Below are 27,900 nucleotides of genomic sequence, written 5' to 3'. Positions count from 1 at the left end.
GGTTTAATTCCACTTTAAAAAGGTACGCTATTTTTATTCTCCTTCAATTTAAAAAAATTTCAAACATTGAAACCTCTGTCCCTTTCCTGGCCCTTGCACAATGGAGGAGTCTGCCAGTGGGGCAGCTGGCCTCGTTCCAGCTCTCCCGCTCAGAACCTGGGTGACTTTACTTCATCAGTACACATTCTGAGCCCTAGATAATCTTTACTAAAGGAAGGAATTGAAGTGAGATATTTCTAAAGTCCTTTCCAATGCCAGCGTCCTACTGAAGTATTTACACAAAGTGCTCCAAACCAGTTCTGTGATCTGTCCCACGAAAAGATTTGAAGCTGGAAGAAGTTTCAGAAACACTCTTGGGGATTCTGGAGGTCCATTAGCATATTTAACAGAATGTTGGCCGGGGCACCAGGAGACAATGGATATTGCGTTTCAAAGGAGGTACTAGATCCTATGCAGAAAGTTCAAAGTAGATCATCAAAAGCTAGTTGGATGTCATGCCACATAAGGGTATCAAAAGGGTAGCAGCGGAGAGTGAGAAAAAAATTTTGAATATGTAATTTTGGAAAATACATTGCTGAGTTGTGAGACCCTTACACCTCACAAAGAAGAAAGGGAGGAGGCAGATGCTCATCACCTCACATCTGGTGGAGGGTGGTCTTTGGCAGGACCGCTCAGATAATTTTGGGTAAGTCCCCTGTAGAGGTCAGAATATTCTGGAATTTTAGTCCACTTTGACAAATCTGAAGTGTAAGAGACAAGCTGATGAGCTGGACATGGATGAACTGGGGGCAGGGGGATGTGCTGGAAAGGGGAGTTGGCTGTGCTGGATATCCTGTACTCCAAGAATATCTCTGTGTCAGGCGAACGTGATAACCACTACATTACGGAAACTGGCCTCAAGAATATCTCTGTGAAAAAGATGGTTCAGTGAGTATTTTCCTGGACAACGGTGTGTCATGAGTAAGAGATAGTTGGTGTGGAGCCATTTTAGCTCATGACCAAGATGGCGTTCAGAGGGACGAATGCCTTCTGCAAAAAGAAGGTACAGAAGGTAGATGAAAAGCCAGAGGAAAATGAGGGCATCATCGACATCAGAGAACTATAGGGAAAGATGGCCAACAACAGTCACAAGGGTAAGTGGTGTCTCTGAGACTGACCCTCTTTTGGATACCTCATGGGCTAAACCTAGACTATGAGCTCACACCATTATCGGGCAAACAAGAACTTCCCTGTCATCCTCTCTTTTTCTTCTTTTTCCACATGTTTAAACCTAGACAGGCAGACACTGAGGAAAGTGATAGGAGAAAATGCTAAGGAGGGGAAAGAGCAAAGGCCACCCAGAGCCCCTTCCTTAACTGCAGCCTCCCCACCGGGGGCGGGGGAGGGGCTGAGACTCTAAATCAAAGTTGAAATTTTGTTTTCTCAATTGGAAATACACTTTTTAAATAGTAAAGCATGATTGTACTCGAGACTTAAGTTAGACTGGTATGTTTTGTGTTACTTAAGAGAAATTGGAGGCAGGGCCATGGAAAATAGAATCATCCAGAATGTACTTAGATATACGTTGCTCAAAGGGCTAAATCTATTTTTTCATATCCATATACAGAGGGTTATTGTTTTGAATTACACAAATTGCAGATTCAAAAATCAGGATGGCAGTTGGTATATAAACATCCTTAGGCCCTTAGATCTCTTTTAATCTAAAATATTTTAGATAACACATTTGTAGTGAGGTGTGTGTGTGTGTGTGTGTGTGTGTGTGTGGCTTATTTTCATATTTATTCCATGTCTTTAACAGTAAAATATTCCAGATCTAAATGGAAAAGTCACCCAAATTACCAAAATTTCATTTCTTAATCTTTTGTCAAATCATCAAATCATGTATTCTGACTTTTGATTTAGTAATTATGCTCAATGCAGCTAAAGAATATTGAAAACTACTGGTAATAGGTAAGGGACTAGTTTTCTTTTTAATGTTCAAACATTTTCCTTTTAATTCATTTATATGCCCTAAGATTTTTTTCTCTGCCTTATATCAACATTCCTATTCAGTTTCAGTATCCGTAATGAAGCAGCCATGTAATTTTTATGACTGTGTTGCATTTTTTAAAGGCAAAAAAAAGAAAAACACCCTAAAACAATGAATTGCCTGAAATACCTTCAATTAAAGATCAAACCCATATTCCTGCCCTTTACATGTTATCAAAGTGGATCTTTTAGATCCTTGCTATTTAAATGTAGATGGTGCACCATCAGCAGCAGAAAAATCCAGGACCTTGTCACAAATATACACCACAAGCACCTGTCTGAAATCCACTGCACTAGAATCCCTACACCCATTAGTTTGAAAAGCACTCTTGTAGAGAGCCATATTACACTGAGCATGGGATATATTGTCTGTGAGCTTAACTAGATTTTGTGGCCCCCACCCCGCACCATCATCTTGGGAAAGATAAATACAGAACTGGGTTTAATTTGGCTACTTTGTTTGCAAAGGGTGTGACCTCAGGCAATTCACTTAGCTTCCTCAACCTGGCTTTCTCAGGTTAAAAATGTGGATAATGTTCTTTACCTTGATGCCACAAAGTAGGACGTATTCAAAATAATAGCATCCATAATGGATCTTGTATATCATCCAGTTCATACCAAGCATGTACAAATATATTTCCAACAGGATAGCAGTATACCCACCATTGTAAAAATAACACTTAATTTCACTTTCTTCTTTTTTTTCTCCTCTTCCTCCTCCTCCTTCCACTTCTGCTTGTTTGGCAATCTCAGCCACCCAGAGTATAACTAAGAATATTGCATCAAGTTTAAATTATTTAGTGACACTAAAATTATTATCAAACCCGCTATGAGTCAAATTCCCTGCCTGTCGCATGGTAGGAGAGACCCTGTGTCCTCAGCTCAAGCATTTGGCTCTTGATCTGCCCGCAATTCTGCCAGGTATGGTCGTCTCATTTCCAATTCCCCAGAACATTATGAGCACGGGTTAGGGATGTAGGAATGGCATCTGTGGAAAAGAGTACTGAGAGCTTGCAGTTGCCTGGCAGAGAGAAAGCAAAACTGCCCTGGCAGCTTAGAATTAGGATCTGAGTCATCAAGAAGAAGTGCATTCCTTTCCTGAGTCTCTACTGTTTGAAAAGGTAGGGAAGTTTTTTAATGATATCTAACCAAAAGTTGAGCATGCAAGATTATTTTTAAAATTGGGATTTCTGAGTGAATGCCACAGAATCGAGGTTTCAGCAATATTAAATCAAAAAATAAGCAGTTTCTATCTGAATTAATTCTCAAGTGGTTTCTTTTTTATCAGCGGCAACATTAACACTCTCCTGGCAACATTAACGCTCTCCTGGCTCAGGAAAACTTCCATGACTTTGTCCCCTCCCCTCCTGCTGACTTTTTGTTTGCTCTGAGATTTGAAATTCTGGTAAAGTCAAGTAAATGGGTTAAGAAACACATAAATGTCTCAGTTGAGGCCAAATGTGTGAGCAATTTAATATTTCTATAGGAACCTTGGAAAATGTCTTGAGACTCCTCCTTCTGAGAAGATGGTGGAAATGCACTTTGACCTGTTCTTCCGCCAAGTGTAGCTAAACACTTGAGATGTTATGTTAACAAAAGCATAGGGAAACTGAAATGTGAGGAGATGATAGACTGGCTGAGGACCTCTAGACCACCAAAAGGAACAAGATGATGAGTCTTGACTTTTCTTTTTGCTTCATGTCCCAGACTTGAAGCTGAAGAAGCCAGCGACTCAGAAATGCTAATAGGCACAGACAAGAATAGCCTCAACAAATGCCTAACCTCACTACCCAGAGGAACAGGAAAGGGGCAGCCTAGCAAGACAGAAAACATCTAGAAAATAACCACTTTATTAGAGCCAAAAACCACACACACACACACACACACACACACACACACACACACAACCTGTGACCCACCCAAGCCAGAAAGACTGAATGAGGAGCTAGACTTTCATCCTCCCAGATTGTAAGGAGGGGGCCCCAAACCTCCTGGTGGAGTAATGTCAGAGGGGGCTGAGGAAGGAGCTGGAACTTTCATTGCTGACAGGCAGTAATGATCCCCTTCCCCATCATAGTGTCTATAGAGACCATGTAGAGTTACTTGATTTCTAATGTCACTGGGCAGTAATGAGGTGGTCATCACACTTCCACACATTGGGTGTGTCAAAGGATGCCTCGTGGGAGTTGTAATGAGGCACTCCTACCTCCCAACCCCCAAACAGGGGGGTATGAGTGAGGCCCAGTCAGGAGGAGAACTCCAACCTCCACTTAGCAGTAACAAGGTGCACCTTCCAATGGGTACTGTGGGGAATCTAGACTTCCAAGCTCAAACTATTTCTGGGACTACTGAGGCAGCACCTCCCTTTCCCTTTTCAGAGTAGTGTCAGAGGACGCTAGTGAAAACACAAGGTTTAAATAAGATCCAGAGTCCTGTAACATAATACCCAGGTTGTAAAGTTTGAATTTAAAATCACTCATCATACCAAGAACCAGAAAGTTCTGGTTGATGAGAAAAAGGCAATCTATAGATCCAATAGTGAGATGCCAGAGATGTCAGAGATACCAGAGTTATCTGACAAGGATTTTAAAGTGTTATCACAAAAAGGCTTCAGTGGGCAATTAAGATCATGCTGGAAACAAATGAAAAATAAGAATCTTAGCAAAGAAATGCAAATTCTCAGCAGAGAAATAGAGGGTATAAAGAAGAACCAAATAGAAATTTTAGAAGTGAAAATACAATTGCTGTAATGAGAACCTGAATGGGTGAGCTCAAAAGCAGGATGGAAAGGGGAGGAGGAAAGAATCAATGAACTGGAAGGACAACAATAGAAATGATCCAATTTGAACAGCACGAAGAAAATGGGCTGGAACAAGCAAACAAAGGGAGCCACAGAAGCCTGTGGGACTAAAACAAAAAGTCTAATACTGCTGTCATGAGTGTTCCCACAAGAAGAGGAGAAAGAGGGCAGAGTTGAAAAAATACCTAAAGAAATACTTACTCACAAATTCCCAATTTTGTGAAGACATAAACCTACATGTTCCAGAAGCTGAGTGAACCCAAACAAGGTAAGTCCAAAGAAATCCACACCAAGACACATCATAGTCAAATTTCTAAAAATTAAAGACAAAATATCTTAGAAGTAGCAAGAGAGAAATAGTATTTGACCTCTTGGGGTGGGGGGGGGGCGGTATTTGAATGGGAGTGGATTTATCATGAGAAATCATGGAGACCAGAAGGAAATGGCACAACATTTTCAAATGTTGAAAAAAATTAAAAAGAACTATAGAGCCAGAATACTATATATAGTAAACATACCTTTTGGGAATGCAGGGGAAATTAAGACATACTTAGCTGAAGAAAAATGGAGAGAATTTGTCACTAGCATACTTATGCTAACAAATGGCTCAACAAGTTCTCTAAACAGAAAGGAAATGATAAAGAAAAGAGCCTTGGAACACCAGGGAGGACAAACACAGTACACTGACATATGGACACACAAAATAGACTTCCTCTTCCTCTTGAGACTTCCAGATTATTTGAGGGTTGAAGTGAAAACTGTAACACTGTGTTGCTATAAATGTATGCAAAGGAGAAATTTAAGTGAGATTATAAATGAGAAGGGGTTGAGGGATGTGATGGGAGGTAGGGCTTCTATATTTTGCTTGAAGTGGTACCACCAGTAGAACATGATCAGTTTTGAGATATAATGTTAGTACCTAGAGCAACCACCAAAAAAGCCACTCAAAAGATTATATTCAAATACACTATAGATAAATCAAAATGTAATAAAAAAATGTCCACAGGAAGGTAGGTAAAAGAAGTCATAAGTGCAAATAGCAGGAACAAACAGAAACCAAAAACTAAATGTCAGTTTTAAACCCTAACATAAGTAATTACACTAAATGTAAATGGTCAGATTCACATTTAATCTGGACATATATTGACAGATTGGATAAATATGAGTATGGCACAACTACATGCTGTCTATGAGAAACTCACTTCCAATAAAATAGCACAGGTAGGTTGAAAGTGAGGGCATGGAAAAAGGTATTAATCTAATTTTAATTAATTTGCAAATATTAATCAAATGAAAGTAGGAGTGAGCATATTAATGTCAGATAAAGAAGACTTCAGAAAAAAAAATCCAACAAAAAGAACATACATGATAGAAGGACCAACCCACCAAGTAAGAAGACATAGGAATCCTAAATGTATATGCACCAAAAAACAGCTGCAAAATATGGACACCAGAAATTGATAAGACTGAAAGGAGAAATACGCAAATCCACAGATGTAGTTGAAAACATCAGCACCCCCTCTCAAAAATTAATAGAAAATACAAATAAAAAATCAACAAGGATATAGAAGAACTTGACAACAGCATCACTTAAGAGGCTGTAATTAACATTTATAGAACACTGCACCCAATGGCAGCACAATGCAAATTTTTTTTAAAGGACCCATGAAACATATCAAGATAGGTTACATTTTGGGCCATAAAATAAACCTCAACAAATTCAAGACTTCAAATCTTATATCACGTGTTCTCTGACCCAGTGCAACCAACTGGAAATCACTAATAAAGGCAACAGAAAAATCTCCCAACACCTGAAAACTGAACAACATGCTTCTAAATAATTCATGAGTCAGAGAGGATGTCTTAAGGGAAATTAGCAAAATGCATTGAGTTGAAAGAAAATGACAGTGCAATATACAAAATTTTGTGGAATGTAGCTAGAACAATGCTCAGATGGAAATTTATAGCTCTAAGTACATATATGAGAAAATACAATCTCAAATAATCTAGTTCCTACCTTAAGACACTAGGAAAAAAAACAAAAGAACAAAATAAACCCAGAGGAAGCAGAAAGAAGGAAATAATGAAGATAAAAACAGGAATCAATGAAATTGAAGACAGAAAAACATTAGAGAAAATCAATGAAATACAGGACTGTTTCTTTTAAAAGATCAAAAAAACTTACAAACTTTTTGAAATATTGACAAAGAAAGAAAGAGAAGACAGAAATTACTACTATCAGGAAAGAAAGGGGATATTACTAGCGACCCTGAAGATATCAAAAGGGTAATAAGAGAATACTGTGGACAACTCTACACACATAGATTTGACAACCTATATAAAACAGACTAATTCTTCAAAAAATGCAAAATCCCCCTATTGCCTCAATATGAAATAGATCATATGAATTGCCCTGTAAGTATTAAGGAAATTGAAGAGATGGAGGTCTTCACTATATTGAATCTTCCAATCCATGAACAAAGTATGTCTCTACATTTATTTGGGTCACTTGATTTTTTTTTTTCATTAATATTTTGTGGCTTTCAGCATACAAATCCTGTACACGTTTTCTTAGATTTATACCTCAGCATGCTTTTATTGTTTCTAATGATTATAAATGGTATTGTAATTTCAGTGTCTACATGTTATTGCTAGTGTATGGAGTATAATTAATTTTTTATGCTTGTGTTTTTTGCTGGGAACTTGCTGAACCCAATTACTATCAAGATCCCAACAATAATTTTTCTTGGTACCTATAGATAAGATTGTCCCAAATTTATATGGAAAGACAAAGGAACTAGAATAGCCAAAACAATTTTGAAGAAGAAATATAGGAATCAGCTTACCCAGTTGCAAGACCTGTATGGCTTCCAAAATTAAGACTGTGTGGATTGGGAGAAAGGTAGGCATTAGATCAAAGGAGTAGAACCGAGAATCCAGAAATAGATCCACACAAATATGCCCAACTGAATTTCTTTTTAAATATGAAATTTATTGTCAGATTGGTTTTCATACAACACCCAGTGCTCATCCCAACAAGATGCAAAAGTGAATCAATGGCAGAAAGATAGTGTATCCAGAAAATGGTAATGGTGTAATTGGACATCCAAAGGCAAAAAAAGAAAAATAAACCTTGACTTAAGTCTCACCCTTTATGTAAATGTTAACTCAAAATGGGTCATGAACTTAAATGTAAAACTATAAAGTTTTTAGGAAAAAAATAGGGCAAAATCTGAATCAAGGGTTAGGCAAAGCATTCTTAGATTTGATACCTAAAGTGTAATTCCTAAGAAGGAAAATGGATGAGTTGGACTTCATCAAAATGAAAACCTTTTTCTCTGAAATAGGCTGTTAAGAGGATAAAAGACAAACTATAGACTGGGAGGAAACATTTGCTAACCACATATCTGACAAAGAACTAATATGGAGGCTATTTAAACAGCTCTCAAAACTCAATAGGAAAAGATTCAATTAGAAAATGGGCTAAAGACACGAGGAGGCATTTCACAGAAGAGGATACACAGATGGCAAATAAGCCCATGAAAAGATGTTCCACATCATTAGCTATTAGAAAAAATGCAAATTAAAACCTCAATGAGATTTCCATACATAACCTATCAGAATGGCTGAAATACAGCAAAGTGACTGCGTGGAGAGCCTGGGCCACTTTACATTTCCACCGGCAATGTGTGAGTGATCTGGTTTCTCCACACCCTCTCTGCGTCACTCTTGCACAAGGGTACAGGTTCTCTGGAAGACAGTTTCACCATTTCTTAAAACACTAATGTCTAACAGCTGCCCCCCGCCCCCCAGTCATTTATCCCGGAGAAGTGAAAAGTTACACTCCCACAAAAATGTGTACACAAATACAGGTTATTATTCTTGATAGTATTAATAAAAAACTGGAAAGAATATGTACGTCCTTCAGTGGACGAATGATTAAATAATCTGTGGTACATCCTTAAGATCAAATACTATGCAGCAATAGAAGGAATACATTATTGATAGGCACAACAACTTGGATGAATCTTCAGAGAATTACGTTGGGTGAAACAAGTCAATTCCATTTATTTAAGATTCCTGAAACGAAAAAAATTTATGAATGGAAAACAGATAAATAGTTATCAGGGATTAGGAGGGGAGGAAGGAAGAGTGTAGATATAGGGAAGCAAAGGCAGAGGGAAGGGGGTGTGGCTATAAAGGGCATCATGAGGGATCCTGGCCATGATGGAAATGTTCTGTATCTTGTCTCTTTCGATGTCCATATCCCGATTATGATAATTTACTATATTTTTGCAAGATATTACCGCTGGGGGGAAAATGAGTAATGGGCACACTAGAGTTTTTTGTTCTATTTTTTATAACTACATGAGATTCTACAATAATCTCAAATTTTAAAAGCTTAATTACAAAATCATGAAAACACAGTAACATAGCCCTCTTCCCAGCAATTGGTGCTGCTTCTGGATTGTGTCTTGGAGCTGAGAGGTTATAAAGAGAATGTGGTGTGTGCAGGTAAAAGTCTCTACTCCCTGTAGGGAAAGACAGAGCAGGTGGAACATTGACACATTTGTTCATTCACCCATTTTGTTCATGCAGTTGATTTGTCCACTCATATATATGCTCATACATTCATTCATATATAAACATATCCATTCACTTGTTCATCTTCTCTTTCATTCGAACACTAATTAGTGAGACCAACTGTATATGAGGTATGGTATTAAGCACTAGGAAAAAGGAAGGCTCTGAATTTAGAGAGCTTATAGTAATTCATTTATATATTCCATCAACCAAGTACACTACCGACCCAACCAACCAACCAGACCACAAACCAATCAACCATCCAATGTTGATAAGTGCCTATTCTATCCCCAAGGCTCCCCAGGTTGTTTGGCACAAAAATATAAATATATATATCAGGAATTTTATAACTGCTCATTGACTACATAAAGGAAGTCTGTTTTCAGAGCTTGGTGCCAAATTATCAGCTTTCTAACAATCGGGGAAATAATAGGGAGATACAGAATGGAAAAGGAGAGGAATTCACCAATTTTGTAAAGGGTGGAATGAAATTGTACACTCAGCAGGATGGAATTTGATGACACCAGGTATGAAATGCAAGCTTCTAAACGGGGATCCCTAGGCTTTCGCAACATGGACCCAGGCCCCCTTTCCCACCCCATCTCCTGGTGGCTCAGCTAGACTCCTTACGCTTTGCATGTCCTCTGTGTGCGTTTCCTTCACAGAAATGCCCTTTCTCCACTCGTAAACCTAAAGCACCACTGTTCTGTAGCTTGTGGTGACTTCTATGTCATTCCACAGAGGGAGAGTGGATGGCTGCTTCTCTCTTTTTCTGCAGCTCTTGAGTGTATGTGTTGTTCAGGTTCTAATCATATGCCAGCAAAGTGTATTAGGAGGCTCAGGAATCGGATAGAGGAAGAATTCTACCTTTTCCACACACTCATTGTTTTAACTCAGGGAAGCTTGTTAACCTCTCAGAGTTTCTTTTTCATTATGACTTGATGGATGCAAATAGGATCATGTCTCAGAACGGAGATGAGGGTTAAGAGGAATAACACACGGAAGCTAGCACTTATTGTCTTATAAGAAATTATGGGAATTTTTTTTTTTTTTTTTGCATTTCTGTCCACTTTTTTTTTTTTTTAAACTCAAGCAAGGGGCTATTTCTTGTTCATTTTAGTATTCCCAGATTTTGGACTCTTGTACAGTAATAATAATATTGCTAATAATAATCAGGTCTGCCATTCAACATATTACTTACTGGTCCACAGTAGATAAATATTTGCTGAAACAGCTGGTTAGGAAATCACTAAATGGTAGGACTTCTTGTGCCTCTTCCAGTTATATCACATTAATCTATGTTCACGGAAATTCTAGTGCTCTCTGAAGTGTCTGAGAATACTCCAGGGGCCAGGGAGAGAGCGAGGGAGCAGAGAACGCAGTGTGGCTTTGGTTATTTTTGTGTGAGGAAGGGGACATGAGTTTGCCCAGGAATTTCAGTGTAGGGTATTTTGTGAGACATTTCAGATCAGAGATACAAGGGGTTGAGGGATGCTTTCAACAAAATTGCCTTTTATTAGAAAAGGGCAGTATATGAAGGTTTATGTATTGCGTATATGAATTCCTCGTGTAGGTCACATAGATGTCTCTCCCTTGCCTTCCCTTCACTCTGGTCATACTGGGCTCCTCGTTGCTCCCCAAACATGCCAGGCATGGTCCTATCTTTGACCTTGGCACCTGCTATTCTATCTTCCCAGAATGCTCTTCTGCCAGATATCTGCATGGATAACTCCCTCACCTCATCCTTCAAGTCTTTGTTCAAATGTCACCCTCTTGGAGAGAACCATCCTATTTAATTCTACAACACACACTTTCCATTCCTCTTCTTCTTTCTCTACTTTTCCCTGTTCTTATGGTTCAAATAACCTCCTGGAATACATGCCTCACTTGATTATTCTATTTGTCGTTTATCTTCTGTCCCCACCCCCATTGGGGCACCAACATTACTAGAACAGAGAACCTTACTGTTTTGTTCATTGTCACGTGCTAAGTGCTTAGAACAGTGGCTGGTACACAGTAGGTGTAGGGGCTCAATATTGGGTCAATAAAATAATCAGATGGGGCTTTGGGAAAGAAAGAGCCCCAATGATGTAGAGACGAGTTTGCTTGGAGACCTCCCACGGCAGGAGCACATACAGCCCAGGGCTTATGTTACCCCACGATTTCTTTTCCAAGTGTGAAAGAAGAGCCTTCCCTTTTCTTGGTGACTCAGCAGACTTCATGACCAAACCCATGCTTTCCCTCAGGAGGGGCTTAGCAATGGGCGATAAGAGAAAATCCACTCAAATACAATTGTCTGGGACTGAAAAAATTCTAAGACCCTAGAGGGTGCTGGCAGGCAAACAATGTGTATTCTTTTGGAAATTAGGGTTGCTGGGTTCTAGGGAGATGGTGGAGACAGTACACCTGTGGAGAAAGAGGTGAGGAAAGGGAGAAGCCCATGGGTGGAATCTGAAGGACAGCCAGGGGGTGACAGAGAACAAGTGGGTGTGTCCCTTATCCACTGTCATTGAGCTCACAGCCCATTTCCCTTGTGAAATGGAAGGGCCAAACAACCCAGACAAAGGGCATAATTCTCCAGATTCCGGTAGCACATTGGTCTGGCAAATGGGTCCTTTCGCTAAAGATACTTTTTGCTTAAGCCAGGGCTGACTAACTGTGACCCATGAAGTGAGATGTTTTTTGAAAAGATTAATTCTTTTTTTTAAATTATGTATTTCTTTTGAGAGAGAAAGAGGGGAGGGGCAGAGAGAGTGAGGGAGAGGGAGAATCCCAAGCAGGATCCATGCTCAGCATGGAACCTGACACAGGGCTTAATCCCATGAACCATGAGATCATGACCTGAGCCAAAATCGAGAGCTGGACACCCAACCAACGGAGCCACCCAGGCGCTGAAAAAAGATTGTATAATTCTAATGCCTTATGCAGGCACACAACCTCTAGTTTCTGGATTCATGGGGTTACATCACCTTAGGGAACATTTGTTGGGCCTTAATCTCCATTTGGCGTAGTGTGAATTCAAAGTAAAGATGGGTAAGACAGTCTCTGGAATGGGAAGAAGATGGTGCCCTCCTCTTTCTAGTCTCTGGCTTGACAACACCTGCAAAAACACCTGTACATCTCCTCAGTGATGAGGAGTGATTACCCCCGATGGGTCCCAGATGTAGACAGAGAAAGCTCTACTCTTATTTCCCCCACTACTCCCAATGGAGCTAAAGAGATATTCTGTCTAACATGTAGGAACTAGACTTGAAAGGAAGGGGCCTACGAGTTGGGATGTGGTGAATGTACTGGGGTGTGCATCACCCCAGCAGTTTCCTAGAGCTGACATAACAAAGTACCCTAAACTGGGGAGCTTAGAACAACAGAGGTTTATTCTTGCATAGTTTGCATGATTGATTCCTTCTGAGGGCTATAGGAGAAGGCCTCTGTTCTAGCTTCTGGTGGTTTGCTGGCTATCTGCCATTACCTGATCTCTGCCATATGATTCTGTGTATGTTTGTGCCTAAATTTCCCCTGTTTATGAGGACACCAGTCATATTGGAGTAGGGTGGGCCCCTATGACCGCATTCAAACTAATTACACCTGCAAAGATCACATTTCCAAATATTCTGAGATATGGGGGGTTATGAATATGAATTTGGGGGAGACACAATTCAACTTATGTACGGTGTAATTAAGATTTCACTTGTCAAATTATTAGAGATTAAAAACCAACCGGTTCTTCTTCCTACTCATTTGATGAAGAAGAAAGTTGAAGCCCAGAGATGTTTCAGAGTACGATGGAGGGGAAAAGACATGGCCACCTCAGAATTTTAACCCCATCTGTTACAAACCACATGACCTAGAATCACCTATTGGGAACTTCATGCTCCAATTGAATATGACATCACCTGGCATTGCCTAGCAGAGGCAATAAAGGTCAAATGGGACCATTGCCATGAAGATGCTTTATCAACTCCAATGGACATATATAAGTAAAGGGTAATTTTTTTAAGGTCACAATGCAAGTGACAGGCCAACATGCCATAGGTATCCATGGAATATCACATCAGGTCTGCATTTCTTTCCTTAGACACAGCACCCTGTCTGGAGGTCAAGGCAAAGGTCTGAGGCTGCGTGAGCAGGGATGGGGAATATGTCACAGCGATTAATTCTCATGCCATGCAAAAACTGGAATTTGATCAGGCTGGGAGATCCAATCGAACTCTTGGGGAGCATGTCATGAAGACCAGGTGACTTTGCTCTTTAACTGGTAAAAATTCTCAACAGAATGATGGCTTTTTTGCCAACATAAAGTTGGCATGAGGTTCAGGGAGTGTAAATACGCACGCTTCAGGGTGAGGTTTGAGAGTTGTGGAAAATTCTGTGCCAGAACTCAAAGCCGCTGAAAGATTATCTTTTAAGCAACCAGCAGGGTGGACTGAGACTTGGGCTTGCACCAGGACTCCTCACTCACTAGTTGTGTTAAAGATGGGAGCAGACAGAGTCAGGTTAGTTCACTTCCTGATTTATAGTTCTTCTCTGTTAAATGGGGATAAAGCGAGTGAGGCGCACACAGCGGGAGCATAGCTGGGCTCAGTCATTCTGGAGAGTGATCAGGCAGTACTTACTGAAATAAAGCATCCTATGAGCCAGCAAGGCCATTCCTAGTAGAGAGCTAAGGAAAGTCACACCCTGTGTGTGAAGGGACAGGCATAAGAGTGATGGTGACCACAGCACTGTTGGTGGGGTCAGAGAAATGGAGAAGCTAGCTCCTTCACTACTGGATGAATGAATGAGTACAATACTGAGGCAGCAGCTAGAAGCCATGGACCAGAGCAATGGATCTCCAGCTGTGGTACTGGGACCAGCAGGGTAAGCATCACTTGGGAATTTGTTAGAAACATAAACTCATGGTTCCCATCCCAGCTCTAGTGAATCAGAAATTCTGGGGTGGGCCCCAGCAAACTGTTTTAACAAGACCTCCTAAGATCTCAATGTATGTTTGAGGTCAGGAACCACTAAAATAGAAGTACCCATGGATCAATATTAAAACATAGTCTTAGGAAGAAAAGAGAAAGAAGAAAGAAAGAAAGAAAGAAAGAAAGAAAGAAAGAAAGAAAGAAAGAAAGAAGAAAGAGGCAGAGAGGAGGAGATGGAGGGAGGGAGAGAGGGAGATGGAAGGAGGGAGAGAGGGAGGAGAAAGGAAAGGGGAAGGAAGGAATGAAGGAATGAAGGAAGGAAGGAAGGAAGGAAGGAAGGAAGGAAGGAAGTTTAATAGAATTTATTTAAATGAAAAGCATACACATGCACAAAAATATTTGATGATAGAGACCCCATTCTGAGTTTCTTCCATATGAGAGAGGAAGCATGAGAAGAAATGAATGATGAAGGGAAAGAAAGAAAGAAGCTTTGACCCTTTAAATAAATGCTAATGTTGTCCCATGATCTGAGGGGTGGGTTGCACTTGAGATTCTGCTCGAACACATAGATGAGACGGGAATGATCCTTAGCAACTAGAACAGCACTGATTAAGTCCTTCCCTTGTGCTCGACCCGGTTCTTTGTGTCGCGTGCGCCACCTTCCTGCCTCCTCCCAGTAGCCCCGTGACACACCTGCTCACATCCTGTCTGTTTCAGAAATGAGGTGACCAAAGCAGGAAAGGTGAGGAATTGTGCCCCAGCTCTTATGGTTAGGAGCTTCTAGGAGTCTCCCAAATCCTTCATGTCTCGTGGGTTTAGCTCAGTGATTCTCAACAGTTCTTGCTTCTTAATGGATAGTTGACAATGTCTGAAGATAAGATTTATTTGGTTGTCGCAACTGGGGAGGGGGCTTCTGGTCTCTTGCTGAGTAGGGGCCAGGGATGCTGCTACACATCCTACAATGCATAGAACGACTCCATATAGCAGTTATCCAGCCCTAAATGTCAATAGTGATGACGTTAGAAAGCTTTGACACATCTCCCACACAAAACCTCTCTGTATCGTCCAAGCTAGAATTTGCGAAATTGTGTTTAGAAGGAAGTATGCGTGCCACACGTTTTGTATAGTTATATTACATTTGTGTAGTTGACCTAAATATATTTCTGGTTTTATTATTTATTTATCATGTACCAAACCTATCCTAGTTTAAGTACTTTATACAGCAATTTATTATCCTGTAGAGCCATATATATATATATATATATATATATTTGCCCTAAGTCTCAATCCATATGCGTATTATATAATGATTTCTGTTGGTTTCCTGTCAGTACATAACCACCTTTAGTATCTCGTACTCGAATCTTTGGATCATTGCTAAGTGAGAATGGTTTCTCCCTCTTCTGATTTTGTCTATTTATGTCTTGTTTGGCACTTTGTAGCTTTGAATATAAGAGTCTCTGTAGCTTCTCGATACTGTAAACTCTTTGAAGTCACATCTGAATTGTATTTTCCTGGTGCTTGATGTTTATTAAGACTTGAACTACAAGAACAATCCTACAGTTTTTGAAAAAGGTAATTCATATACAATTACCTGTCCCCTCTGCCCCCGTTCCTTCATAATATTTACTTGGCCACATTTCTTTCAATGTTTCATGTCTAATTCTTGCAAGGAGGAAAAGATGAGATAAATAAGTCATGAAAGATGCATATTAGAAATTTCCTGGAACAGTTTTTAAAGGCATCCTCTGGCCAATATTTTTACTGCCGTTTGCTTCTCAAAAAGAAATGAATTTGAAAGATAAACATTTATTCATATGACTCAAACCTTTAACTTTGCCCAAGCACTCCCACAGGATGCTGATCAGCATGGCATGCGTTGACGAGTAGAAACCAACAGACATGACCAGCGAGGGTACTGGCAGTGGCTGTGCGGCCCTAGTCACGCTACGTTACCATGAGTATTTCTGGGCACCCACCTGCTAAGTGAAAGGTTTGCACCCAGCATCTATGACTTCCTTGCTCTAACAGGAGCCATGGCGGCTCCACCTGAGCTGACACTGTGCAGACCTCTGTTCTGCCCTGTGATGCTCCCGTGTTTTTCCCATTTTACTAAGTGATACCATCATCCTCTCAGAAGCTATACTCAGAAATCTGGGTGATTTTACAACTCCTTTGTTTGCCTCATTTTCAATAAATATTAACCTGTTAACACGTCTTACTGATGATGTGATCTCTAAACTAGACCTTAAAAGCCGCCACTCCTCTCTTCCTGCTCCCATTAAACTCAGCCTCCAGTAGCTCTTGTTGGATGGCTCAAATGACCTTGAACTGGGGTAAGGCAATTTTAATTTTGCATTTGAATGCAGGTCTGGCTGGCTCCAAACTTTCCCCTTCCCTTACCTCAAAGGGGTATTTCAGACACAAATGAAGCATTTTCTGGTCTCTAGGTCTAAAAATGAGAACGCTACCAGTCTTCCAGTACCTGAAGATCTGAGGAACAACCGTAATGACAACAGACAACTTAAAATCTTACCTGCCTCATGAATTGCAAGTCTAAAACCACCAAGAAGGCTTCCTTACCTTCCTGGTCTTCCTTGATTATGACCACCCCGGGTTCTTGATGCCTGTACGCGTCCAATCATTTCTGAGTTATTCTGCCATCGTACACAGACTGTGTTATCAATTCAAGCAGGAAATGTAGCCTTTCCTTTAATTTACACGCATGTGCACACACACACAGCGTCTGTGCGCAAGGTGGACCTCACCAAAGGTTCTTTAGGAAGGCTAGAGCCAAGAATTACCTCATGTCAACAAAAACTCCAAATGAAATACCAGACATCCTTTTCTTTTTTTTCTTTTTGTTTAACATTTTTTTAAAATACGAAATTTATTGTCAAATTGGTTTCCATACAACACCCAGTGCTCATCCCAACAGGTGCCCTCCTCAATACCCATCACCCACTCCCCATCGACCCTCAGTTTATTCTCTGTTTTTAAAGGTCTCTTATGGTTTGGCTTTCTCCCTCTCAAACAGACATCCTTTTCTCAAACCCTCTCTGGCCAAAAACCACAGGGGATTTTTCACTGCTGAGTTCACAGCCCCTTGTCCTCCAGCATCATGCTGTCGGACACCCATCGCTTATCTCTCATGCGGGGCATTTAGCTACGTCCTTTGTGCCTTAGCTCCTGCTAACATGCAGTCCTCAGGAGGCATTCCTTTTAACCTCAAAGAGTTTATAAGTGTGACTCCAAAAGAACATAATTTCTTCCGAAGAAGAATTCTCATTGATGTGCTAAGATAATAAATTGTCATTCTACCTCAAAAGGGCATGAGGCTTTCAACTCAAGTTAAATATTTGTAGTATTTTGAGTTTGTTATTACCCTACAGTTATTGATCAAGAACTTTGTTTTTTAAAATTTAAAATGTTTATTTATTTCTGAGAGAGAGAGAGAGAGAGAGAGAGAGAGCATGAGCAGGGGAGGAGCAGAGAGAGAGGGAGACACAGAATCCGAAGCAGACTCCAGCTTCTTTGTTGTCAGTCCAGAGCCCGACACGGGGCCTGAACCCACGGACTGCAAGATCATGACTTGAGACGAAGTCGGACGCTCAACCGACGGAGACACACAGGCGCCCCTGTTTATGAAGAACTTATGAGTTTGGCATCATTTTGTTGCCAGGAGCATCATGCTAGTGTGCAAAACCCAGCAAGAGTTCTGTTCTCCTAGAGTGTACATTCTATATATTTAACAGTGCCGTTTACTGTTCATGTGTAATTACAAAACGAGAAGAAGACTTTGCAAGAAAGAAAGGGAATAAGTCCTGATGTGAAGCATATGCCAATTTCCATGGTGTATATGTTCTCTCTGTGTCTGAATCCAGGCGTCAGTGTGGCTTGGCTGAACGTGGAGTTGGAAAGGCGAGCGCAGTGACCACTCATCATTTCTACCACCCAGAAGTGACCTTATGAGCAGAGAGGCTAGGGGATAGCACCTCTGTCTAAGGTGGAATATAAAAAAGAATCGAATGGTGGTTGCCAGGGGCTGGGGGTGGGGTGGAAGAAATGAGGAAATGTTGGTCCAAGGGTACAGTATTCCAGTTATACGATGAGTAAGTTCAGTAGATATTACGTACAGCATGGTGATTATAGCTGATTAATAATACTGTGGATATATATCTGAATATGTATAATATATATATATATAAAGTTTTTCATAATACGTGAATATATATATATATATATATATATATACATATATATATATAAGTTTCTCTCTCTGTACACACACTGAAAGTTGCTAAGAGAGTAGATCTTAAATGTTCTTACCACAGGAAAGAAGTGGTAATTATATGATATGATGGAGATTCCCACTTCAGTGGGAACAATTTCACAATATATAAATGCATCAAACCAGCTGTTGTACACCTTGAACTTACACAATGTTATATGTCAATGATATCTCAATAAACTTGGCAAACAAAGCGCGGAGACAGTAGAGCAATGTAGGAAAATCGTCAGAAAATGATACCCTTTGAGTGTTTATTGCCTGTGTTTTATTATGACATCCTTCATCTTAAAATAAAAGCTCTGTTCAACAACCAGCGGAAAACATTCTTGCCACTTTACCGGCCAGCCCTGTGAGCCCACACAAGCTGTACCCAGCAGCGCACCAACAGGGTGGGTTTCACCGGGCATGGGGGCTGCACAGAGGTAGCTGTAGTATATGCAGAGTCCCTGTGAAGAGAGGGACCTTGGCAAGATGTCTGAGGCTTTTTGTTCCTCTTCCGAATAACAAGGGAACCCCCCGTAGGTGTATTAAAGCAGAGGCAAATGATCAGACAGTCTTTGGGAAAGGCCTCTTGTGGACGAAGGTTTCCCCTTGTCGCTGAGTGGTTTGGGTTGAAGTTGGGTAAACACACTGGGAGATGATTCAGGCTCTGGAAGGGGACCGCCCTTCTCAACTCTGAAATTTGGTGATCACGAAAGAGCCTGAAGTCCTCGAGGACAGATAGAAGAGGTTCTCAAGCGCTATCTGGAGCGTTATAAGATAGAGAAATATGCCGGCAAAACTTGAGGCCAGGAAAAAAAAGAAAGGTTTGGCTTTAAAATAAATAGCCACAGGAAGCAAAGTGAGTCAGGTGTTTTCTCTCTCTCTCTCTCTCTCTCGCTCTTCATGAGTTCCTATTTTTGAAACATCACTTCCTCCAAGTGTCAGACAATTATATCTGCTAATATATTTTTGCCAACACGATCCTAAAAAGGGTAGCGTGAGTTATTTATGCCAATCTCTCCTCGGCCTTGAGTGAATAGGAAAGTAAACGTTGCAACATTTCATTTTAGGAAATTCCTTGTGCAAGAGCTCTCAGAGAGCAGAACCCCAGATTAGGAAAGCTGACGAAGAGTCTCAAATAGGAGGGGGGGGATCATCTGCCAGAGATGTCCTTTCTCTCTGTGGCCATCGCTATGACATTGTCTTCTCTGGCCCCCTCTGCCCTCTACGCTTTAGCCACACCCTCCTGACTCCACAGCTGCTATCTGGGGGTGACTCTGCTGCCATCGGCTCTCACCCCCTTCACGGCAGGAGCAGGGACCCTGAAGCTAGCACAGCCCCTGTGTCTGCCCATCCACTCTGTTCCACAGTCCTCCTCCCCGCGTCCCCCCCAGCACCATACCCTTCAGGCCACTGCCTCCCTGGTCACTCCCGACAACAGCGCCCCTTCTCCCCTTCAGTGTCCACTCAGAATCAGACCCCATCAGACCTGGCTGGGGTTAGCCTTCAGAAGGATGGCTTTGGAGACAAATTCCTGCTTCGTTACGTATTAATTATGTGATACCGGGTAGGCTAGGGAACCTCTCCGGGCCTCAGTTTTCTCATCTATAAAATGGGAATTAGAATACTCCCCATTTTTTTTTTTCCAGAGTAGGTGTTAAGGAAATGAGTGTATCAAAGTGCTGAGCACATCAGTGAATATGAACGTATGATTACTATTTTTATCTGCTACCTGTCCTGACTTGCATCTATGTGTTTTTGAAAGTCCCATTACTTTACTTATTCATACCAAGCATCTGCTATGGGCCAGACACCATGTCTTCCAAGTTCTCTTGCCAGGGGGTCATGATTAGAGGAGCTGTTTACCGACTGCCTATTATATTTTATCCAGAAGTGCTTTTATCATTTTTCAGAGAATTTTTGCTTTGTGTTGCTGTAGAGCTAAGTGCTAGAGATCAGCAGAGAATGAACAGTGAGGTCTCTGTGGCCCCAGAGAGCTGACCTTCTTGCATGCCCACCGTACATCAGCACCGTTCTAAATAGCTGGTTCCGGATGCACGTCACCGAAGCTTACTTCCTTAAAGTGCATTTTTAAAAAATGTTTATTTATTTTTGAGAGACAAAGCGCGAACAGGGGAGGGGCAGAGAGGGAGGGAGACACAGAATCAGAAGCAGGCTCCAAGCTCTGAGCTGTCAGCACAGAGCCTGATGCGGGGCTCGAACTCACCAACCGTGAGATCGTGACCTGAGGCGAAGCTGGACACTCAACTGACTGAGCCACCCAGGCGCTCCTAAAGCGCATTTTTAAAAGTTTATTTATTTATTTGGAGAGAGAGAGAGAGGGAGAGGGAGAGAGAGAACGAGTGGGGGAAGGGCAAAGAGAGGGGAAGAGAATCCCAAGTAGCTCCGCATGGTCTGCACAGAGCCTGAGGTGGGGCTCAAACCCACAAACTATGAGATCGTGACCTGAGCCGAAATCAAGAGTCAGATGCCTAATCAACTGAGCCACCCAGGCTCCCCTAAAGTGCATTTTTAAAGTTAGTCTATGGCTTTGCCACCGGCCCATGAGATCGGCATATTCTTTTGCTTTCTTTTAGGAGCACTAATAAGGAAAGGAGACAGACCCAATAAGCACCTACCGGGTGCTGACACTACAGTGGGATCTCATTTCCCCTCTGCGACAATGTCACGAAGATACATCCTTCACCTGGTTTTGTAAATTAGTTAGCTACAGATCAGAAGAATGAAGAAATTTACCCCTAATCCCAGGTCTTGCACAACCTGAACCCACCTGACACCAAAGTCTGACCATTTTGCTACCCTCAATGCTATAGATCTACTGATAATCTTACAGCTCCACCATTTGGGCTTCGAGCCAACACTTATCAGCTCTCAGAACATTATAGCAACAGCAACAACAGTATACCATCAGGTGAGGGAATCGTGACGTCCCTCAGCCCAGTCTTCCCCTCTTTATTCAGGTCCCCTTGTAAGGAGACTGATCTGTTGACAATTTTGTCCTTTTCACAGTTGAAGGAAGCTTAATAAGAGAAAAATGTAATGGACTCACCATTGAAAGCACGACCGTTTAGCACAGAATATGGTTATATGATTTGGAACTGCATTCACCACGCGTCTTCTAGATTATGGCCAAATCCCAGCTGCCATAACAGACAGAACCATCAAAGGCCCTTCACTGTCAAAGCGTTTTGTGTCTGTGTTTGTTCAGAAAGTGCATCCCTTTCTGGCTCCCTTGTAAAGATCTTGATCTGTAAATATCTTGGTCTGTTTGACAGGTGCAGTGGTCGAGAAGAAGCAAATCAAGTTGAAGTCCTTGCTAGCTACTCACAAGCATACAAAGTTGCCAGCAGGAGACTGAAGCCTGCTGGCTCTGGGACCAAGCAGGTGAACAGAACTGAGGTGGGGCCAACAAGCCTGGCCCACACCTGCTGTTGACATCAAACAGTTGTGGGTTTCCGTGGTGCTCTTTCTTTCTTTCTTTCTTTCTTTCTTTCTTTCTTTCTTTCTTTCTATGTTCATAAATGCTAAGCTTAGGGAACTCAAGTCTCCCCCACTTCACCCACCACCCCAACCAGAAATCTTCCTTCCTAGAGTGAAGATAGCAAATGTGCCTTTTCTTTCTTTCTTTGTAAGCATGCTATGCAATCTGGATGCTGAACATTTGGTATGGTACATTTCAAATATCTTCTCCCAGGATGTTTGCTTACTTATTGTTCTCCTGGAATCTTTTGATGAACACAGTTTCATCTTCCATTTCATATTGATCGGTGATGGTTGCCCAGAGCAGTACTCTACAAAGCATTTTGAGCCCGGGCAGGCTCTGTAGGAAAGAGTACCGTGATCTATTAAGAATGGCTGACAACCATGACGGCCCCCAGGGCTGTCATTTTATAGCCCTGGAATAAATTAGCTAAGTAGTCAAATGGATTTCCATTCAGGTTTCTACCAATGTATCCATTGGATGGAACTCTGCAGACAGGTGAATGGAATGATAGAAATTCATGAAAGGAGCAGAGACTGTACCAGCTATCAGTGGATCGTAGAAATGCACCCATTCTCCCTCTCAAGGGACAGCAGATTTCACTTTCTTCAGGGAGGTGGTGTAAACTCTAGATTTGAATAAGAGTTTGCCAAATAGGGGGAAGATCATCTCAAGAAATGTAAATAGGGAGTGGGGTGTACAGAGTGGTATACCCAGGGGAGCGCATGCCGTTTGGTGGTCCTGGGACATCACAGGTGTAGCAGAAGATGGTAAGCAAGGAGGCTGGAGAGGCTGCTGGGGTTCACGTCACCATACACTCAGTGTATGAAGAGGTTGAGACTTTATCATGCAGGTTGTGGGGTGTCAGTTCCTGGTCCTGTCTTATACTTAGCAACAGGGTCAAAGTGTGTAAGATAAGAAAACAAAGCTTGAGAGAAAGACAGAATAACATGCACATGAGGCCAGGGAGTGCTTAGAATTTAGTAGGTGGTAAGGCAGTAACATCAACTAGGTTTCACATCAAGGGGCCGAGCTCAAGCGTCATGTTTGGCTTTAGCAGAATCTTCTATCAGAGAATAGAAAAAGAAGTCATGGAAGAGAGAGTTTGGGATTCAGTCTCTGAAAAGTTGGGGATATTGAAAGTAAAGGGTAATTCATAGAGCCTTGGGCCCAGGGGTAAGGGTAGCAATCCAGGTATCAATCTTGGAGTTCGGGGGGGAGAAAAAAAGACTAGGGCCTGGGACCAGTACTGCATCATGTGGGGAGTTGGTCTTGGGGATGACAAGGATAGTCTATTTCTAGAACTGGGGCAGAACAAAGCTGACCAGATACTCAGAACTTTCGGCTAATGTGTTGCCTGCAGCTTTGGCTGAGCAGAGGGGCATAGGCTATACCCCTTCAGAGGCCTGGCTTTCAATCCCCGCAAGGCCCTTTGTCTTTATAGAATCTTGAACAAAGCTGGTCCTCCATGAGAGGTTAAATAGCCCTGACATGTCACATGAGATTAGTGTAGAGCCTGGTGAGCAGAGATGGGGCAACCTAGTCCTCCTAGCTGCAGGGTGGGAACTCAGAGTTGTCTTGTGAGTCCTACTTGCTTCCTACCCTCGATCCCCCAGCCTGGACTCTTAGAGTTGAATCAGGAAGGAGGGATTTAAGCCGTTCCAGAACCACTCTTAGACACACCAATCTTGTGAGCTGGAACTCTGTTCCAGTTTTGATTAACCTAGAGTCCGTCCCACATTCTCAGCCTATGATTCAACTCTTTTTTTTTTTTTTAATTTTTTTTTTCAACGTTTATTTATTTTTGGGACAGAGTGAGACAGAGCATGAACGGGGGAGGGGCAGAGAGAGAGGGAGACACAGAATCGGAAACAGGCTCCAGGCTCTGAGCCATCAGCCTGGAGCCCGACACGGGGCTCGAACTCACGGACCGCGAGATCGTGACCTGGCTGAAGTCAGCCGCTTAACCGACTGCGCCACGCAGGCGCCCCTTTTTTTGTTTTTTTTTTAAATTTTTTTTTCAAGACTCAGCTTTTATAGAAAGGCTCAGGTACTGCCCAGCTGAATGGCCTTGGTCAAGTGTTGACTCCCTGAACACCTCCTTCCTTATGTGCAAAACAGAATGATCCCAACTATATGGAGTTGTTATGAGGTTTTCTTACGAGTGTTGGTGAAATGTATATACTACACACTGAACATCTTTGCTGAGTGCTCCACAGGCACGATGGTCACCACGATGGCCACAAGATCGATCACGGTGCGTGATGGCCACTTTGCTCTCTGAGTCATACTTGGTGCACTTGCTCCAGAGAGAGGCGAGCAGGTGCATGGGCTTGTGCAGGAGCAAGGTACACGTAAGCAGAAGAATGCGAGGTGGAACGGGGAGAAAAATCCAGCCACAGAAAGAGGTAATAGCCAATTTAGGTCGATTTTAATTTAAATATTCAATGACTCCTTTGTGGCTTCAAGACAAAAAGTAAATAGATAATTATTATGCAAAGAGAATATGCCCCTGAAGAGTATATAAACAAAGGAAATATCAGAGAGGCTTTGGACAAGTCCACTAACCCATAGGATTAATATCATTTCATGGCATTGAAGACCTTCCATGTCTTGGGTAGTGGCAACTGAAAACTTCCTTTTGCCCTTCTCCTGGGCTGTGTTCCTTTGTCTTTCTCTTTGTCTCTTTCTAGCTCTTTAACACTTCACATACTGAATTTTACTGTCATTTCTTGCTCATCTGTCTTGCCCACCAGACAATGAACTTTTTGGAGGTGAGGACTATGTGTACATTTGGCCTTTGTTACCTGGCACAAGATAGGCAAGATGACTCTGCCTTTGTGAAAAAAATATGAGTCTGTGAAACCTCCCTGACATAGAATTTATGAGCAGTTCTCAGAGGACACATGTGAAAATGTAGTTTCTTGGAAAAGGGGTAAACAGAAAGGAATCAAACAAACTGAGATTTTGTGTAGCAAGGGGAGTTCTGCAATGCATCGTCAATAGTATTGGTTGGATGAATAAGAAAGCCTTCTAACCAACAATACATAAGCAGAAGAATAGGAACAGAAGGGAACGAGGTCCCTCCAGGAATAATGGAAGCCACTGAGACACAAGACTGCCGAAGGCTAAGTTATTGAGCCACTATTTTTAAAACTGCCTTTGAAAAGAAGCTTGAATGAAAGCAAAGAAATTGTGCAATTAGAGTGTATTTTTCTTTTGTGTTCTTATCTGCTTCTCTCACAAGCTATTTTTGGTACGTTTGCATTAACTTTCTAACAAAATGCCAATTAAAGCAACTTTTAATAGGCTGTGTTTAAAAGACCGAATCCAAAGAGGAGAGAGTGTTAGATCCGTGCGTCAGTGTGGAAGCCAGATTCTTAATCCTACTTGGGCGATAAGTGAAATTCTCTGTGGTTTTCACCTGGGAGAGCAACATATTCAATGGAGAAGCAAACTCTCCAAGTGGTGATCCAGAATGCATGCATCTGGTGCTGGAATGACTTTCTCCCTTTTATCTTTCCTCCTTTTCTTCCCCCCACACCTTCCTGGGAACAGTGACTTGTTTCCCAGATAGTGTCAAATGACACCTCAGCACTCATGTTTATAATATAAACTGACAATACACCCAAGTCTGTGTTGACCATTGGAAAGTTTTACGTGACGTCAGTACTGATAGCATTCTGGGAAGGTGAATTAATACACACTGCAGTATTTATATTTGGATTACAGGTGTTCTGAGCAGGGCTCCAATAACATTCATGACTTTTGTTGAAAAACAACTTCAAAGTGGAACCAAAGATTTGACTTCGTCCTGCACTTATCTTTCCTGATTGACCAGGTTCTGACTTCTGTCTTATGTCTTCACATCTTGGTGCATTCTGTTCTCGGCATGCTGTCTCTCCTCGCTTCCTTGACTGTTCGATGCCTGGTCATCCACTGAGTCAACCTAGGTCTCACCCCTCTGGGTCCCCACAGAACACATGCTAACCCTTTCCTCAGTGTTTCTCCTACAGAATTGCCATAATTACTTGTCAGTCTCTCTCCATGGACACGACAGGCTGACTAAGGGCAGGTCTTTATTGACTACGATGTCTCTATTAATACAATAGAAGCACTGTCTATGCCACGATCGCCATGTATCCCTATAAAATGAAGAAAGTCTAGGGGCACCTGGGTGGCTCAGTTGGTTAAGCATCTGACTCTTGACCTCGGCTCAGGTTATGATCTCACAGTTTGTGGGTTTGACCCCACATGAAGCTCTGCGCTGATGGTGCGGAGCCTGCTTGGGAGTCTGTCTGTCCTTCCCCATTTGTGCCCTCTCTTTCTCTCTCAAATTAAATAAATAAACTTAAGAAAATAAACTGAAGAAAGTTTAAAAATGGATGGATAACTACCTACATACTTAGTTTATAGACAGACATCGATGGTAGATGAGGCATGGATGTGGACAGGACGGTGGACAGTGGGATTTACAGGCAGGTCGGCACACAGGTGGATAATAGAGCTAAGAGGAGGTCACACAGGGATGTAAAACCAGTGTTCTCATCACTTTTATCCTTCATGATCTTCCCATTCAGTTCTTTGGGAAATTCTAAGGGTCCGTTTCTCTTATTTATATTGAACGAGCTGCTTTCCTTCTCTACTTGCCTGAAAAAGTAGAAGCTCAACCAATTTTTTGTTGTAGTTGAATTTAATTGGCACCTGATTTTGCTATGTCCCCTACAACTGATTTCATTTCCCTTTGAAGGACTGTAAGAAAACAGATTGGGGTTTTTTTTTGCCAATGGTATTTGATAGGCCTGGTACTGAGTGCTCAGTTGGTAGGAGACCATCCACTATACAAACAGGGGGAGGAAGATGAGTCACCGGAGGGCTGGAAGAAGAGGTTGCCCCTTGCCTTGATGCCTCTTTTGCTAAATGAAATCGGACTGATGGATAAAGAGGTTGTCAAGAGGAAGTTCTCCGACACCATGTTTCTGGTTTATTTGCAGCATCATTACTGTGAGAAACTCATCATTCTTATGTCTGACTTCTATGGAGAAATTTGGGGTGGGTGCATTTGATAGGAAAAATCCCCAGCCTGCAAAGTGGAACACAACACCCAGAGGCAGAAGGAAGTCATGTTTTCTTCAGGAGAGAAATGTGGGGTTTCGATAGAGAGTAAATATGGACAATCTGACCCTTCCTCGTATTGGTAATTACACTGGTGATAAGATCTGGAACTCACAGCTGGGTAATTAAAAAAATCCCAGGATGGGGGCAGCTGGGTGGCTCAGTCAGTTAAATGTCCGACTCTTGGTTTTGGTTCAGGTGATGATCTGGCAATTTCATGCATTCAAGTCCCACATCGGGCTCTGCACTGACAGTGTGGAGCCTGCTTGGAATTCTCTCTCTCTCTCTCTCTCTCTCTCTCTCTCTCTCTCTCTGCCCCTCCCCCACTCGCAGTGTCTCTGTCTCTCTCAAAATAAATAAATAAACTTAAAAAAAAAATCCCAGGATGGAAGGGGAGTATCTGTGGTTAGTACAGCTTAAGGCTCACCAATTGTGAGACCCTGGACGAGTCATTTTTAGCCCTTGGAAAGTAAAGAAGAATGAAGACCAAATCCTCAACATATTTCTTTCGGAGTAATTATTTGGATGTTTATAAGGATCTTATAAAGGAAACTATATATTTCAAAATTTTAGTCTGACCATAAAAACTCAATTTTATTATTATTATTATTATTATCCAATATCACTAAGACCAGATGAAGGAATTCAAGTTCCACATTTTTCTATGTCTCCTCCTGTGTGTCAATGCATCCAC

General features: G+C 41.7%; 1 protein-coding gene and 1 long non-coding RNA gene across 2 annotated transcripts in view; one reads left to right on the top strand and one right to left on the bottom strand.

Annotated features, from left to right (window-relative positions):
- CLNK (cytokine dependent hematopoietic cell linker) overlaps positions 1-22,658 on the bottom strand; it is a 208,003-nt gene extending 185,345 nt beyond the window's left edge. Inside the window, exon 1 of the mRNA XM_053217569.1 lies at positions 21,660-22,658. Within this exon, the coding sequence (XP_053073544.1) occupies positions 21,660-21,662 (3 nt within the window). The 5' untranslated portion in view covers positions 21,663-22,658. The remainder of the gene's footprint in view (positions 1-21,659) is intronic.
- Positions 512-17,007, top strand: LOC128314592 (uncharacterized). Its single transcript, XR_008296420.1, has 2 exons — positions 512-1,133; positions 16,767-17,007. It is a non-coding gene; the product is annotated as an uncharacterized LOC128314592 (long non-coding RNA).
- Positions 22,659-27,900: the final 5,242 nt, after the last annotated feature.

The sequence above is a fragment of the Acinonyx jubatus genome, chromosome B1 (genome assembly GCF_027475565.1).
Source record: "Acinonyx jubatus isolate Ajub_Pintada_27869175 chromosome B1, VMU_Ajub_asm_v1.0, whole genome shotgun sequence".
Taxonomy (NCBI): Eukaryota; Metazoa; Chordata; class Mammalia; order Carnivora; family Felidae; genus Acinonyx; species Acinonyx jubatus.
Note: the sequence above shows the minus strand (reverse complement) of the source record. Positions and strands in the feature narration are given on the sequence as shown.